Raw genomic sequence first — 18,726 nt, 5'->3', positions numbered from 1 at the left:
TAATTCAGAGTTCTCTGCTTCATTGAACACTTCCTAAGCACTTTGCACTCACTGTTCACTTTTGATTGCGCTACATATTTTATTTTATGTACATATCATGTCTATTTTTAACTCTACTTACCTATTTTTAATACCCGGTGGTTATTTATTGTCCATTGTTGTTGTATTCATCGTTCAGTGTTGGATGTTTGTGTTGCATGAATCGCCAGGACGAGATCTTATGTAACATAACATTAAGTTTAAACACTTTTTCTATTACAATTTCTCTAACTTAATGGTGTTTTTTATACACATGTAGCAGATATTTCTACATCTTGTCCTGGAACTACAGTTGACAAACAAATATGATGATGAATGGGTATTGTCCCCGTTCTAATGAATCCTAGACCAAAAAAAGGTCTTTAAATAGCCTGGCTGATGATTGAGATTGTGTTTTAGAACTTCCTGTGTGCGATCATCCTTCCTAATGAGTCACAATGTCTACAGTAAAAGCAGCAAAGAGGGTAAAGTCATGTCGATGTGTGAAGTCAGTGTGTTATGGCCAATGACCCTGGACCTGACACTAAAAGTGATTTAAAAGATAGATAAAGTTGAAACATGCGGAATATAAATCTTCAAGGTACTTTTACTTTCATTACCCGTACATGTGCCATAAATGAGCTTGTGTATTTATAACAAGTAAAAGCTTGTTTTGTTATAATCAATCAAAAACACATGACAATATTCCATTGTACTGAATGTTTGCTTCCCTTTTACATGGGTGAAGTGGAAATCTAAGTATGTTTTCTCATGCGTGTCGACTTCAGCTCCTCCACAGTCTCATTTCCGGGCTGTTGCCGAGTAAAACTAACACTTAGTTCAGATGTTTGCTCCCCTGTCATGCTGTGTCTGGTATATGTCTATTCATTTATGTGGCAGCGTAGCACAGTTTGGAAAAGTACATTATAAAAATCAATAGACACTGAAATTGTAGAAGAAAACCAATAAAGCAGAGTAAAGATGTCACCTGCTGCTGCCTTCATTACAGGTCACATACGGCTACAATATTATGTGGCTTATTAGGTAAACAAGAAAACTTTGCATAATTTGAGGAGTTTCCACAGGTTCATAAAATCTACAGTGTGATGATATGTGCTGACATCCGACTGTTTCAAAGGAAATGATACTTTAAAGTTGCTTCAGTATAAACTAAGATTATTATGACTTAAATGACACATATATGTGCGATTTATATGACAGTGTGTGATTTAATACAGTCTATAAAGGTCAGGGCCAAAGTGGTGGGATGTAAATTGGAGCCACAATGTGTGCATTGTGGTAAATAGGTCAGTGTGTAGGGCAAAGAGGTGGCTTCAGGCTGCATTTTGTTTCTGTAATTTCTTTGTGATTTGAATGCATTTTTCCTGCTGTGAAGCACTTTGAATTGCCTTGTGTATGAAATGTGCTCTACAAATAAACTTGCCTTGCCTTGCCATTTGTGACCAAAGCACACAGTGCGTTCTAAAGGATCTCTCATGCTTGTGTGAACACATGCATTACCTACTTACTCAAGCCTTCATGTCTCACCTGTCACCACCATCCAGACAAGGAAACTACACCATAATATGAGCTACCTTTATTAGTGCTAAAAGACTTTAAGGAAAGACACTTGGACCGCTGTGGTTGGATCATGTGATTGGTGTCCTATGAGTCCATTGGTGGGTTAGTCTGTTCTGCTCCACAGGCTAGCACATAATAGGAAGAATGCATCAATCTTTAATGTGACATTTACCACAGACACACAACCCACTATATCCAAGCACACACAGAAAAACAGACTGAAACACGCCCACACACAGGAGGCTGTGGAGGTTAATTGACCTCATGGTTCACATTAGGGCTGTAAGTCATCCAGGAGCGGTTTGAAATAGAAAAGGTTTCAAAAGTCATTTTAAAACTGATGTAAATGTTTGAGCAGCTAACATTTATACTCTCCCGAGCTCAAACTGGTCCGGCCCAAAGGAGCAGATATTAGGGCTGTCAACTAAAGAAATTCTTGGTCGACTAAAGACTTGTGCATTAGTCAATTAAAAAGGGTGAGGGGCGGTGCAAAACAAGCATCACTACAATCTGACCAATATCTCACTGCACTCAAAATCAAAAGCACAGGAGTTAATGAATGAATCAGTTATAGAGAAAGAGTGTAAACTACCGGCAATAAAAACTATGGACTAGGACACATCGACTAAGTGACTACATGACTTCACATGCCGTTAGAAATAAGTCCTCATAGAAGATTTTACATTATATATTTATACACTGTATTTTCCGGATTATAAGTCTCATTTTTGGGGGAAATTTATTTTATAAAATCCAAGACCAAGAACAGACATTTCATCTTGAAATACAAATTAAAATAATAACCAGTTAGCGGCACATGTCAGACAAATTAAACATAATACGTTACAATATTCAACATAATATAGCTGCTCCGCTAACGGAGTTCAGTACAAAATAAGGCGGACATGTTAGCTGCGCAGAAAAGGTCAAATACTACTTCAAAAACAGAATGATGAGCAGTGAGTTGAGTAAATACTTAAGATTAACTCTTTGTATAGCTCACCACTGAATCAGATTAAATCAAAAGTATAAGTAATAGATGATAATGCTTCCACAGCCACAGGGAGAATGTTGGTATCACCCACAGTACAAAACTCAGCGCTCAAAGTAATCATATAGTCATATCCCGAGCATTAACTCAAGGTCCAGATCAACCTCAGCTGCAACAACACGTCGTGAGAGGGAGGCGGAGCAGGAAGCTACCTGGATATTTATGAATGGCACTTGTGAAATACGTAACCGGGGTTACATTGGTGCTCCGTAAACCCCCCAGAGCGCACAGTGCGTGCTCTGGGCACTCTCTATATACATCTATATATGTATATTCTTCACAGCATTGCAGCCAATTGACTCCATATAATAGAGTTATTCAAATTGAGTGACTGAGAGCAGATTCCACCAATCTGGCTTCCTTTAAAGTGGCACTGTGCTGTAGCCAATCACGCCAGTGAGCTGGAGCAAGCAGTGAGGCTTTGACGTGACCTTTTCCTGGATGCACATGAGTCAATAACCTATTTACCGTACATATATACATACAGTTCAGCTCCTTCACAGCAGCACACACTACTACACATCACCCTTAATGTCGCCTGGATTGAACAGCTATCATTTTTCTCTGTGTCAGTGGATGCAATTTTGCAGGATGTATGGAACCCAATTACAAAGGTGCTGCATGCAAACTGTGGCACTTCGGGAAAGTCTCTACCCTCTCAATCCTTTGAGGTTCTCCACCCACACTCAAGCACTCAGCAAGAGCTCGCAATGGTGATGGATGACATGCTGTAATAGTCAGTATATGGCAGTGTTCAGGAGATTATACCTTAATGCCAGTGCATTTGACTTGCATGTTTCTTTTAGAAGGGATTAAGCCAATGGAAGCTAATGGTGTGTTCATTGATCAGGTCTTTGCACTCACATTTACATGTGCAGACCCTCATACACGTATGCTCATCTCTGTGTTCAGCAAGCATAATCACGGTGTAGTTCAGAGGTGCCTGAACTTAAGTTGATCATTATTGTCTGGCGCTAGGTGAAAGTAGATATATGTGCAGAGCGACCAGTCCGCACTCGGCGGTCACTATCAATGTAGTAAGTGGATGCATTAGTTACCATCAGTGCGAGTAGCCTACATTTGTTATTTTGGCTGCTTATCCGTGAGTTTCAGCAGGAGTGCACCTCAAGAGAGGAGAGGGAGTCAGGCCCAGTGCCAGAGCGTAATCTTACCTGTTCATGCGGTTTCTGTCCTTCACAAAGCAGTTTGATGTTGATGCGACCCAAAGGAAAGCAGACTTTTTCCACGTCTCATCATATATATATATATATATATATATATATATATATATATATATATATATATATATATATATATATATATATATATATATATATATATATATATATATATATATATATATATATATATATATATATATATATATATATATATATATATAATAGCGATTTTAATAAATTATGGAAAAATGATCACAATAAAAATCTATACCGTAGAAATTGCAGCTACTTTTCTCACATGCTATGAACCCTGTGGCAAACAAGAAGTGCCAAAAATGTCTTTTAGTTGGTGCGGCATTATTCAGGAGTGCTCTCTAGCCCGACTTTTACAGTAGGTAGATCTTTGGGCTTTGTTGAATCTAAAAGTAGCTTGCATGCTCCTCTGGTATAGTTCATCTCTGGAAGGCTGTAATTCCCTGAATGACTCGTGAACTATCCACAACCCCCATTCTGTAAACCATTTTCACACAAAAATGAACAACAAAATGGACAAAAACACTTAAAGGGAGGGTATAGCCTGCACTTCTAGTGTTTTAAAAAAGCAACAACAATCACAACAGACTTTACATTGAACACCGTCAGCCCTGAACATGTGTCATCCAGCTTTTCATCTGCAATACTGTTATAAACATGTGCAATACTGTTATAAACATGTGCAATACTGTGACGTAATGTCAATCATCCCTGGTACAATATGATCTGTCCATATAACAGCCACTTACTGTAAATAAGAGTGTGTAATTGATCTATTATCTTTATTTATATTATATATTTATACTCAGTTTAAATATATTTATACAGATTTGAGTATATTTTTAAGGACGTTTTTTATTATTGCACTTCGGTTTGTAACATAAACCTATCTATCCGACAGGTGCAAGTGCTACAAAGTGTTGTTCTGGCTCTAAAGTCACAAAGGATCATTCACAGTGGGCACATTAGAGATAAGAACACAGAGCACCCCGGATAGATTGTGTCCAACTTTACCCCTCTTGCTTTGACGTCATGAGTGGAATATTGTGAGATCCAAACGGCCGGAGGATTTGATGCAGTTCATTGGGAGCAACTGCGGCTGTTTGGCCCTGATATACTTTAAATCTGGCTCGTATGTGAGGATAAATTAATTAATTTATTCAAATGAGGTGCAGTTTAACTAGACTGAGCCTAGTGAAGCTTTTGACAGCGAGTCTGCTTCGCGTCGCATTTGACTGACTCACAGAACAACCTGCTTAACAAGAGCTGGAGATTGTTCAGCACAAAAACTTGAATCAAAATCCAAGCAGTGGAAAGTTTCCTGTCATAAAGCGCGTCATGTGCCCAGTGCGCAGCAGATCATGGACCATAGCACGCGCCGCGCGTACAGACAGAGACAGAGACACAGAGACAGACACACACAGACACACAGAGACACACACACACACACACAGACACACACACACACACACACAGACACACACACACACACACACACACACACAGAGACACACACACACACACACGCAGGGAGGCAGGAGGGACCAATAATTTATATATTTATTTGAATGCAATTAATGGAAAACATTCATGCGATAATATTTCCAGCCCTAATTGAAACAGACTTGATTTATGAAACTGGGAGTATCCTGTGTGGCTCATTCTGCTTTCTGATTGGATAATCATCTTGAACCAAAACACCAAATCATATTTGGCCATTAAGTCAAATATTTTTGTAATCAAGAAAATATTGACATTAAAATTGTCATAGCTTTTGCTGAAAACAATTTTAATGCAAAGCACTTTGAGTGTTTTGAAGGTGGAAAAGAACTATATAAATACACCATAATAATGATAATAATAATATTTGATGTAAACATGTTTACCATGTATTGGGCACAATCCCATTTATGAAATTTGAAATACAAATTCTACATGTCTTTCCTTGAAGGTTTTTATTAAATACTTGCAATGGGATGTATTGTTACAGTAGCCATAGTGATAATTAGTGGACTTTTAATTGTTATAGTATTGAAATAAAGCTTAAAGATGCTACTGGTTGCTATGTTATGTGTAATGATGGATGCTGCTAAAGAACATTTCAAATGTAAATTACACACAGTTTCTAGATGTAGTAGTAGATTCCGGGATGTTGTGCCATTGTAAATGATGCACTTCCTGTGATACTGATACAATCTGCCGTGGTTGTGTGTGTGTTACATACTACTGCGCTGAGTCGTTGAGCTGGTACTCCCGGGCGCGGCTGAAGCACTCCTGGATGCCCGAGTCGGCCCACAGGCGCATCATGGCAGACAGCAGCTCAGCAGAGTAAGGCTCTGTGTCCTCCATGCGACTGACCACATCACACACCATCTTTGCATCCGCCTACAGACAGAAAGCACATGGGACCAGGATTAGAACATCAAGAGCTCTTCAAGTCGTTGTGTAACTTACCATTATTGTGCTAATATCCCAGACTAATAATGTTGTATTGATATAATTACTGTAAACATCATTATCATAAATAAAGAGTATCTGTGTATAGAGCAGGTATACATAATTATGCTTGGTAATTAGTTGTAATGCAGTACCACTAATCATTTCTCAAGCTATGTTCATAAAATTACGTCCTAATTAATGCATTTTCTTTTGTTAACTGTGTAAATGTGTTTTCTTAAAAAAACAGACAATGTTTTGTGAACCTTGACACAAAACACAAAACCTTGGACGACTTTTGGACTGAAAGGTTTACATACAAAAGCCACTGTCTCCACCTGTTCTGCCATCGCACCAAGACAACAGCAACACTGGCAAACACAACAACCCCTCCACTGCACATGTGCCCCGGACGCCTCGGACCCTCCACTGCACATGTGCCCCGGACGCCTCGGACCCTCCACTGCACATGTGCCCCGGACGCCTCGGACCCTCCACTGCACATGTGCCCCGGACGCCTCGGACCCTCCACTGCACATGTGCCCCGGACGCCTCGGACCCTCCACTGCACATGTGCCCCGGACGCCTCGGACCCTCCACTGCACATGTGCCCCGGACGCCTCGGACCCTCCACTGCACATGTGCCCCGGACGCCTCGGACCCTCCACTGCACATGTGCCCCGGACGCCTCGGACCCTCCACTGCACATGTGCCCCGGACGCCTCGGACCCTCCACTGCACATGTGCCCCGGACGCCTCGGACCCTCCACTGCACATGTGCCCCGGACGCCTCGGACCCTCCACTGCACATGTGCCCCGGACGCCTCGGACCCTCCACTGCACATGTGCCCCGGACGCCTCGGACCCTCCACTGCACATGTGCCCCGGACGCCTCGGACGCACATTTGCTGGCGAGATTATTTTTTGGATGCGCGTATGGGGCGTCTGGCCTTCAAATGTACAGGCGTCCAACTCGGATGTTCGGCGGCAAATTTGGACGCAGCGGTGTGACCCTGCTCCCACCATGAGCTGATCAGTTCAGTGAAGTGAATTTGCTACTGGCTAAAGCCACATCGTGAGGAGTAAAGCTCCACAGGATCATTCTCCAGCAGCAAATCCCTGCTCCCGCCCCATTTCTCCCAAACACTCTTAAGCTTATTGATTTCTGCTCCAAGAACTAACATCCGGTAGCACTCCTGCTACATGCAACATTGCCAGGACCTTCCTACAACTCATATTTTATTGGCTGTGCCTGTAACAACACTGAAAAATATTGAGCCATTTAAAACGTTATGCAACATTGTGCAGTAAAGATACAGATCTTAATATTTAGTCAGATCGGATATAGTCAGATCGCAGAATTGAGAGGTTTTTTATCACAACCACAATATCATGCTTAGTCTTTCCACCCCACATAAAACACATGACGTATCAATATTTGTGTGTAAACCCTCATTTGTCCAGGAGTGTTGCATTATAGAAAAATATTCAGTTTTAGTCATCTGGAATGTTTTTTTTATACAGAGGAAAATAAAAATTAAAAAATGAATATAAGACTAAAGTTTCCAGTTAATGCGTTGCAATACTGCACAGCTGCGATCTACACTGGAACAACACATCATGTTTTACCCACACTTATTTCAGCCAGACAGATATTATAATTGGGGCGAAGATCAAGCGGTTGGGTTTAAATTACAATTGATTGGCATGAGTTTTCATCTGCCCTGAGAAATGAACTGTGTGCAAAGCATTAAGGATGACAAAAGCTTTCACTCCTTTGGACGTGTGACATGGGCATAATGCTACTGCGGTTAAAACGTGCCCAACCAGACACACGTCCTGGAGTCTCGGGACATCTCTGCTACTGTTTCAGTGCCTTCCAATGTAGTCTTGTTTCCAGAATGCTCAGACTCAAATAAAAATGGTGCAATGCATGATGAAATGAAAAGCAGCGAGAGGACAGACAGAAGATGATGTTTACAGGTGAAATACCGAGCGCTGCAATACAACAACTCTAGGATCTCCCACAGACCTTTCAGCTGCTTACATTTACACTTTCATTTAAAAAGACAAACGGAACAGTGCACCTATGGCTCCACTTTGGTTTGCATCTATTTCAATCTCTCCTATATGATCTGAACAAAAAGTAGACTATAATTAAAACATATTTCCTCAAATGCTGTGAAACTGTAAAAGAAACTGTTACAATGATTCACAATTTTTTACATCATAACAACAGTGAAGTCCTCTATTTACATTAATTTGCTTTCTCTGATAGATTTCTATTCCCATGCATAGACTAAATGGAAGTCTCAGTCAGACTTTATGACATTGCTGTCATCTTTATTAGACATTTGGCTCATGGCTCAGTATTATTACTAGTTCACCTCTTTGACCTCTTCCAGCTCCCCATTGTCACATCCTTGTCAAGTCTGTCACTCTGACCTACAAACACACCATTCCAGCAGCAGCACACACAATCATTTGGCTTTTTTGTTCTGGAACTACCTCCGATATCTTAATTTTGAAAAAGGCAGCAGTCGACTGTGGATCAAACGTTTTGGATGACTTTAGGATTTGTTCCCCTGCTTCATGCCTGGTCCTCTCACTTTAGCTCCAAAGGTTCTTTGTATGCACTGCACACCCATGGGACAGTGACCACATACGTCCATCAGTATCAAGAAAAAGTTATGATTGGATTTGGTCATTTTGATAGATTTAGTAACGGCCTACGCGTGATCTGTTCAAGTAAACATAGCTACAATGACTTTTACACATTATATATATATGTGTATATATATATATATATATACGTATATATATATATGTGTATATATATATATATATATATATATATATATATATATATATATATATATATACGTATATATATATATATATATATATATATACGTATATATACATATATATATATGTATATATATATACGTATATATATATATATATATATATATATACATATATATATATATATATATATATATACGTATATATATATATATATATATATATATATATACATATATATATACATATATATATATATATATATATATATATATATATATATATATATATATATATATATATATATACGTATATATATATATATATATATATATATATATATATATATATATATATATATATATATATATACGTATATATATATATATACGTATATATATATATATATATATATATATATATACATATATATATATATATATATACGTATATATATATATATATATATATATACATATATACATATATATATATATATATATATACGTATATATATATATATATATATATATATACGTATATATATATATATATACGTATATATATATATATATATATATACGTATATATATATATATACGTATATATATATATATATATATACGTATATATATATATATATATATATATATATATACACGTATATATATATATATATATATAAAATATATAATAAAATAATATGGCCATGGTAATTATTTCCAAGTGTCAAGGACAATGGCGTCTACAGTTATATTGCAATATGGCCTTTTCATGAACCTTGTCAAATACTCAGATGCAGAAACATGTACAGCCTTAAGTAATTGTAAAAAGTACAAGGCAAGATCTGGGGAGAAAAATTATATTTTCTTTCATTCTTTTTTGTATCAAAAGTGCATGAATTAGAAAAATAATATCCCTAAAAAGTATGATCTCCTAAACAAACCAAAGCAGAAAGACCATGATTAAAAAGTCCCGAGCTGATCATTTAAAGTATTTGATTAAGAGTGGAAGACAGATCATGACAAACTAGCTCTGGCATGAATGTTATTATTGCAGAATGTCTCAGTCGATAATCTGTGTTTATTTTACCATTATTATTAGTATTATCTTGTCTTACGCTAGCTGTTTTTATTTTATTTTATCTTTATTTTTCCCCTCCATTCCATATTAAGAAATGAGAGGTTCTGTCTGTAGGAGTTTTGTTTATAAGAGTTCTTCTATTAAGACTTAATTTAAACTTCCTATAAGTTACCTGTCCTTTTCCGCTGTGTCTACTGCGTTGCAACAACGAAATTTCCCCATGTGTGGACAATAAAGGAATATCTTATCTTATCTTTGCAACAAATTTATGCTAAACACATTTTGCAGTAATTTTCCTTGGTACAGATGACATTTTTATTTTTATTTTTTACATTATGTGTAGTAAATAATTGTTTCACTTTGAAGAGACACAGATGTGACAATAGTCAGAATCATAAAAGGTTTATTGCCATCGTCACTGAACATAATTCACAAACATAGGAACTTGTCTTGGTGATTCGGTGCAACATAAAACAATGAACAACGATAAAACAATCTATACAAGTCGAAAAGATACACAATTTAATTCTGCTATGGGATAAAACAATAGTAATAACAATAGTCCAGGAGCCATGTCTATATGCAGCGGTCTTTGGCCCTTTTCTCATTTGCCGGTGCTCTCCATCTGTCATCTGGTGCAAGGCGACGCCCCCTCTTCAAGGGATTTGATCTGATGCAACTGCATGTGAGCCGTGTTCCACTGTCATCAGCTCCAGCACACAGAGCATCGCGCAGGCTGCCAAACCATGAACGACGAGTGGAACACCAAGAAGCAGAGCTGATTTTGTATCACATGTAGACGGGAGCGTGCAGCCTTTTATAAAGCTCTGGGCAACAGGCCACAGACTCACTTAAAGGCCACAGCTGAGGCCAAGGATATCGAGGAAGGGTCAGGATGCTTTTGAGGCCGTGCAATCATTTGGATGGAAAAGACAATGAGCAGTCGTCTGCGATTAGCCTCAAAGCCACCTCATGTCTGGGACTACAGGATGTCCCAAAGATGTCAAATTTAAAGGATGTTTTAAGATAATAAGATAATCGATTAATTAATTACATGCAAAATATGTAGTCTGTGCTACTTATAATGTTTTTACTGTTAGTTTAATATTATTTCGGTGGGCACAGTGCGCGTTAATGAACATACATAATAAACATGCTGTAAACGTGCTGCCCGGTGGTTGAGTGGTTAAGGCGGCACACATATGCAAGGCCCCATGTGCAGTAGGCCCCAGTGTTACGAGTTCGAATCCTGAATCTGACAATTTACTGCATGTCCTCCCTTCTCTCTCATCCCCCTTTCACTGTCCTGTCCAATAAGCCTACGGGCCAAACAATCTAAAAACATGCTGCAAACACATCGCTAGTTTCCATCCGTTGTCCCGTTATCTACTAGATGAAATCCTTGAAGCCACAATATTCATACATACAGTGCAATAAACTCCATTTATATACAGAGAGACCTGCATTACAGTGTGATGTTTAATTAGACAACAGTGTGCTTGCCACATGCTGCAATAACCCAGTTACTGCTGGATGCCATTTGCATAAACACCTTCTCCACTCTCTACATCTCTTCTAAGCAGCTTCTACTCTGGATTTATCCTGTGCATTTAATAAACCAGATTTCGAGGCAACACACTTTTTGGTTAGTTCTTACAGATCAACCACTATATGTTGAACAAGGTTTTTGTCTATTAATATTCAATAAATGACAACCAACAAAAGAATGCTTACTATAACAGTCATTTAACGAAGTGCGACTGCGTCTAATTGGTAGATTTACAGGGCTTTTTCTGGAACAATTGTCTAAGCAAAACAGGCAAAAAATTGGGCAACGTAAGTCTCGCTTTGCATCTTTGCCGAGGGATGCTGATGCTGCAGTCATGACTGTAACAGGATTGTACAACATTATTGCACATGACTGATTTAGGACCATCTGCAATAACTAATGCTTAACCTGTAATGCTTAAGGTAAGGCAACAGTTATGTATTTGTGTCAACTTACAAGTGTATCACCTCCACCAATCAAACATGTTGTAGTTATCCATGGATCAACAAAAGTCTAGCAATAATGCATACCCAGTAGTTCAGTGCAATAGTTATTATGATTTTTCATCCGTCCATTGTATTGGTATCCTTGTATTGGTTTCTTGCAGTATTTTGTTGTGGAGTCTTGGCAAATGCTGTTTGCACACCATTTCTGCTTTATTTGTTTGCTTTTTTGTTCGATTTTTGTTGCCCGTAAGCTTTATTAGACAGGAGAGGACAGGTTGAAATGGGGAGAGAGAGGGGAGGACATGCAGTAACTCGCCGGGAGTCGGGATTCAAACTCACAACACTGCGGCTGGCTGCACTTGTGAAAGCTTTGAATATGTACTCGGATGTTACGAGTAAATCTAAGAAAGCTGATGAAAAGTCTGCATCAAAGCACATGATCATCTCATACAAACTAGAAAACAAAGGGAGCAGCAAAATAATAACCATTCTAGTCCATTTGTCAACTGACCAGATACATAGAGTTTAGGGCCTTGAGTGATTGTGTGTTTGTCTTTGACGTCAGAGCCCGTTGCCCAATCAGACTCTGGGCTGAAAAAAAACATGACTGGCATTCTTTATCAACAATCTGCTCACGCTCGCCTCTCGCTGCTGCTCCGCTGCCTCCAACCTTTTGCTCTTCTATTTTTGGCCTGTCTTTCGATCACGTCCTGTCAGCTCCCCGCCGCCCGCCCGACCGCCCGCCTGTTGGTCGGTCCGTCCTGTCCGTGCAGATGTCTCCCGGTGATGCCTGCCAACATCGCCGTGGCAACTCCATCTGCACCTTAGTCACACGTTTTCCCGTCCACATCATTAGCATCTCTATCCTCTCCTCTGTTGTCTGTGGCACGCCCAACCCTCTTCTCTCTGCTCGCTCACTCCTCCACACCACATGACTTGCAGCAGCAGTTGCCATGGCGACCGGCCTCATTTCCCAGGAACGCAATCTTCAGTCTCCAGTTCTCTGCCTATCACTTTTACCCCATCCTATGTTTTTTATTCCATGTCAACTCATCTTTCTGCTGCATTAATCAACATGTAAAATGTAAACATAATATATAATCAATCCATCACATTTCTCAATGATGAATGTTGCTTATTATTTTTTGCAGGACAGTAATAGGAACATAGTCAATAAGTTTACTTGGCTTGGTGATTTGTTAGTTTTTTTTTGCAGAAGCCATCACATAGACAGAAAAATCTGTGATAAATGTGTACTACTGCTAAATTTGTACTTTTTAATGGTGGTGTAGCTCTTATAAACTGAATTATTTTATAGATAAGCTTCTCATCCCATGACTTTACAGATTTACAGCCCAAACTCTGGCTGGAATGGGCTGATACACTCCCCAATGCCCCCCTGCTCTGTCTGTTGCACTCGCTGAATAATGGAAGTGATGAAATATTTAATTGTTGTTCTGGCCTCCTGCAGACTGCCCCAGTGGAGCTCTAACACACAGATGGGAGGTGCACGGCTGAGGTCTATGGTGCACTCTGGCAGTGCTTCCGTTGCCACACCGGCAGGACGTCCATAAACCACACCCAGCTTAGCCACACACAGCGACCACTCCACAAAATACACACTGTGTGTTTCCTCTGGCTCCAGAGGATTGGCGTGGCGGTGCTGAATGTCACGTGACTTTTTGTGATGCTATTTGTTTATAATTGCACAAAGGTATTAGGCCAACTCAATATAATTTAGTCCCAATTAATCTTTTAATTTAACACAAATAACTTGTGTCTGTAGTTAGGGAATTAGCATTCTGCACTGCTAACAATACAGGAAAGCGATCCACAGGGCTAAAAGTGATTAAAAGTAAAGCTAATCTACTGTTCAACTCTGTCACACCATGATCCCACGTAAGTCTCCTGAGTGTTTGCACTTGATGATGGGCCCCGCACAGAGCGGTCGAGAGGAAGAGAGCCACAACAAATAATGACTTGACCACAACAACTGCGCGGCCCATAAAATCCCTTTAATCCTTCACACAAGCATTAAAGGGTAATACCTATGTGAAATGCGTTTAAATTCAGGTAAATTTAAATTGAAGCATTTTAACGTGGTGACGTAGCTCTGTTGGGCACAAATGAATGCAGCGGAAACACCTAACATCACTCACAAATCACAATATCACCCCTACAGATCCGTCAGACTCGGGACAATGGCACAACACTCTAAACACCGACGTCAGATCCACTACATTACTGCTTTTGCTTTCAGTCAACACAGCTCTAACATAGCAAAGATGATTGACCTTGTGGCTTGATCCATCAAAATTGGATAAACTAAACCTGCATGATTTAATATTTTTTTTAAATTGAGAATTGTCTGTCAAGTAATGTGGTTGGATTGGCAATATATTTATAAAGTATGATGAGTGTAAAATGAAAACAACTACAGGGGCAGAGAAGATTAAACTATTACAAGAATCTTTCATTTATTTTCAAGACAATGATGCTTCACATTGTATAATTCATTCAGGACAATGATGCTTCACATTGTATAATTCATTCAGGACAATGATGCTTCACATTGTATTATTCATTCACTCCACACACTTGGTGGTGATAAGCTTTTGTACCCACAGCTGCCCTGAAGCAGACTGACGAAAGCGAGGCTGCCAATCTGTGCTATCGGCTCCTCCGACCACAAGCAGCCACACACCTGATCTATACTAGGCAATGTGGGGGAAGTGTTTGGCCTAAGGACACAACAACATTTCTCTAGCCCCCCACAGTGGCACCTGGTGTTCCAGTGGCCCTGCCCTAATTAGCTTATGAGATCTGACGGGATTGGGCCTTGGCGAGCAGATATGGTCTAAACTAGAACAAAACAAGATCTTTTTTCCATTAAAAAAAAAAAGAACATTTTGCCCTTTGCAAAGAACATTCCATTATCTAAATAATGGCAGCCTTTTCAACTTGATCATTTGTATTGGTTTGCCATATATTGTATTATGCAACCTTTTGTATGTTTGTATTTGTAATGATCTAAAAAGTTGCTGTGAGTCAAGTAAAAGGTTTTAAATCATAATTGAATCTAATAGCAACAAAAACAAGTGACATAACAGAAAAATGATTAGCATAAAAATAACTCAATGCACATAACATAAGGCTCATTTCTATTTTGCCTTTTGCTGGACACAAGTGGCATTTATAAAAGAAGTGACTGATGAATCTACTTCCTCTTTTAGCTGATATTTTGAGGACTTTCCCCATTCAAAAGATATAATATTGTAACTATCCTTCCTGTCGCGATCAGCTACATCACTGCGTTACTTAACTATGGTTATATGTTCAGGTTTGATATGAAGCGGTAAGCCTCATGTTCTCCAGCTAATACTTTAAGCACTGCACAGCCGCCGGCGACTCCTCTAGAATGTAATATGTACAACCAGAATGCTGCAGATCAATAATCTTAAACGCATTAATAACAAATAGCCTTAGCCAAAAATGCCACTGAACAGTCTTCATCCACCAGAGCTGCAACAATGGAGAACAAAAACTATTGTGTAAAATGGAGTAATGTTGTTGCGTACGGCTCTCAAATCACCCCGACAGGCCAAGGTACAAACAATGCAGGGCAGTCCAGCCAAGTCAGCAGGTTGCCCTCTGTGCTCATAAATAAACACTTTCTAATCTATTCCCAAAGTCTGTCCGCTCAAACCTTACAAGTTTGACGCAAAGCAAGGCTCAAGTGGGACAAATTCCTAATTATTTGGGAATCATTAACATACTATAGATAAAGTGGTGCTGCAAACGATATTTTTTTGCAGATGAAGTTTGTTCATTTGCTTAAACAATTGAAGTGCAGACATTTTAGACTCTTGGATGCAAATACATGACTTAAACAGAGCTCCCTCTCCTATATAATCCTCAGATGAAAGTGTCTTAGGTGCTGTATGTTTGCCTGGCTCCAATAGATGACATGCGTCCACAGTCTACACCCGCACTACACCCGCACTACACCCGCACTACACCCGCACTACACCCGCACTACACCCGCACTACACCCGCACTACACCCGCACTACACCCGCACTACACCCGCACTACACCCGCACTACACCCGCACTACACCCGCACTACACCCGCACACCCCAGCCGTCCCTCCATCTGTCTTTGTCAACAGCCATTCTTAAAAGAGGCCTTCAGCTGCCACGTCTCCTCTGCACCTGAGCTGCTCTGGCATTTTATATTCACAACCTACTCAACGCTTTCCACTCCATTTTGTATATTTTGTTTTGCGAATGACAATTATTGGGAATTTCACGTCTTTATTTTCCCCTCCATTTCTTATTGAGAAATGAGAGGTTTTGTCTATAGGAGTTTTTGTTTATAAGAGTTTTGTTCATAAGAGTTCTTCTATTAAGAGTGTTTTTTAAACTTCCGATAAGTTATCTGTCCTTTTCCTCTGTATCTACCTGCGTTGCAACAATGACATTTTCCCATGTGTGGACAATAAAGGAATATCTTATCTTATCTTAAAATAGGGCTAGTTATCCTTTGAGTGTTTCTCAGTGTCTGCTCCGTCTTCCACTGGTTTATGACAAAAAAACAACAACAAAAAAAACTTTGAGTTTCTCGATTTATACCATTTATACATTTACTTATTTTAGTAGTTTATGGAGTTGTCTGACCCAATTTCACCAAAACATACGGTTTTCAATTAAAAGAGAGATTGTGTAATAGAATACAGTGTAATAGAGTTAACATTAAATCTTAAAATCACTTTGTGACCCCCACTTTGGAAACCACTGTTTTGACAACAGCTAATTGCCATACCTACTATATACGTTTACTTATTTCATATACACGAGAAACACATGGTTGCACTGAAAGTCAGAATGCCATTTACATTGACGCATTTCATGTGCAGACAGATATTCTATAATGTCCACATAGATGGTCGATGATGACGCCGCTGGTCATGTTCAAGCACATAATGTGGGGTTTGGATGTTTTTCTAATATAACTTTGTTTAGTGGGATGATTGTTAAGTGACAATCTGTAGAAAAAAAAGGTGAACTATAATTTTCTTTTTTAATTACTGTAGTATTTCTAAAAGTTCTAAAAGGAATCTCTCTCTTTAACACATTTGAGCATCTTAAAAAGTCATTCAACAAAAGAAAAGTGTTGAGATCTATTATCATGACTATATTAAATAACCTTTAGTGGTAGGAGGAGTCTAACCATATTCATACCAAAGTAGCTGTCCCAAAGTGACACAGTGTCCCTCCATATCCCCATTTCACTCCATACTTTCCAATACTTTGGTTCCAACTCACTCCCGTGGTATCATTGTAACAGTTACTAATTGGATCGGCATCTACACCACGCCGTCCTCTCATACTTTGTCTATATTTAGATAAAGCGGCGGGATGTCACCCTTGCTCTCCTGTGACACACCTTCAGCGCCACGTCTCGCACTACACACGGACTACAACAAACGCACAACCGCGGCCGGCATAAAAGCTTCTTTATCGAACCGCGGGGAAGGTTATAGAGCTCAAATCAAAGCCGAATGCACTTTTAACACTCTTTACAAAGGAGTCTCCAGTTCCCCCTCTGCCCTGCTCAGATCACAAGGGTGGTTATATAAAGCCAGAGGAGAGAAACAACATTGAGGATACGAACTTGTTTACTTGGGTGTTGGCCACTTTTTGCGTTTCTGCATTTCAGCACCTACAGTACATTTATTAACTGCAATTGAAGCTGCTCGGGAAGATTCAACGTCGACTATTAATTTACTTTCAAGAGCTTTGACTTAAATGATTTGAAGATGTTGTGTTGTCCAGATAAGAAGACATAAGGCAGAATAGATTTGAGAATGAATGAGGAGGGAAGATTTATCAAGGGGGGACGTTGGGTCACAGTTTCCATCGTCAGCGGCGATGACTCAGGGCTAGTATTTTGAAGCTACTCGACTGCCTCAGATTGACTTGTAACATGTCAAAGTGCCGACTGGGCTTGCACGAGCTTTAATGGCGCTAGAAAGCAGAAATCAGTTAGAGGGTATGGAACCATCCAGCTAGTTAGTGCGTGTGTCACACTGTTATCAATTAAAAGTGTGCCGAATCAATACAAGGCTCAATATGACATGGGCCCCGATACATAATACATTAGGATACAAAGGATGCTTTGGAGATGCAGCGAGACACTCCCTTCTGTGGACCAACATCAACTTGGGGGAAAATGGATGACGCACTGGAAAGGCTCGTATCTCCCAGTTGGGCCTTTAGCATTTGGGCACTATTGGAGCAGTAGAAGGATTAATGCGTTATGGTGGACACATTCGCCTACATCATTTAGTTATTTGTATGTATGGAATATGGAGCAGGAACGTCACGGTATCAAATTGTATCATTATTGTGAGAAAAAGACAACACGATTTAATGATTATTCAAAACTATGACCAAGAAAAAAGTGAAATCTAAGTCCCAATTAGACTGAAACTGAACTCTGAAACAAGAAATACATTGCCAACAGCCAGATAAAAAAG

At 39.3% G+C, this 18,726-nt stretch overlaps 1 protein-coding gene across 2 annotated transcripts in view; it reads right to left on the bottom strand.

Moving 5' to 3' along the window:
- Positions 1 to 18,726, bottom strand: part of LOC140349565 (guanine nucleotide-binding protein G(o) subunit alpha) — an 89,311-nt gene that overhangs the window by 23,106 nt on the left and 47,479 nt on the right. For both annotated transcript variants that reach the window (XM_072435950.1, XM_072435949.1), the window contains exon 4: positions 6,089 to 6,249. In XM_072435950.1, the coding sequence (XP_072292051.1) occupies positions 6,089 to 6,249 (161 nt within the window). The remainder of the gene's footprint in view (positions 1 to 6,088; positions 6,250 to 18,726) is intronic.

This window comes from Eucyclogobius newberryi, unplaced genomic scaffold (assembly GCF_026437365.1).
Source record: "Eucyclogobius newberryi isolate DKJ021-1_F unplaced genomic scaffold, fEucNew1.0.hap1 SCAF_7, whole genome shotgun sequence".
In the NCBI taxonomy this organism is placed as follows: domain Eukaryota; kingdom Metazoa; phylum Chordata; class Actinopteri; order Gobiiformes; family Gobiidae; genus Eucyclogobius; species Eucyclogobius newberryi.
This window is presented reverse-complemented; position numbering and strand designations above follow the sequence as displayed.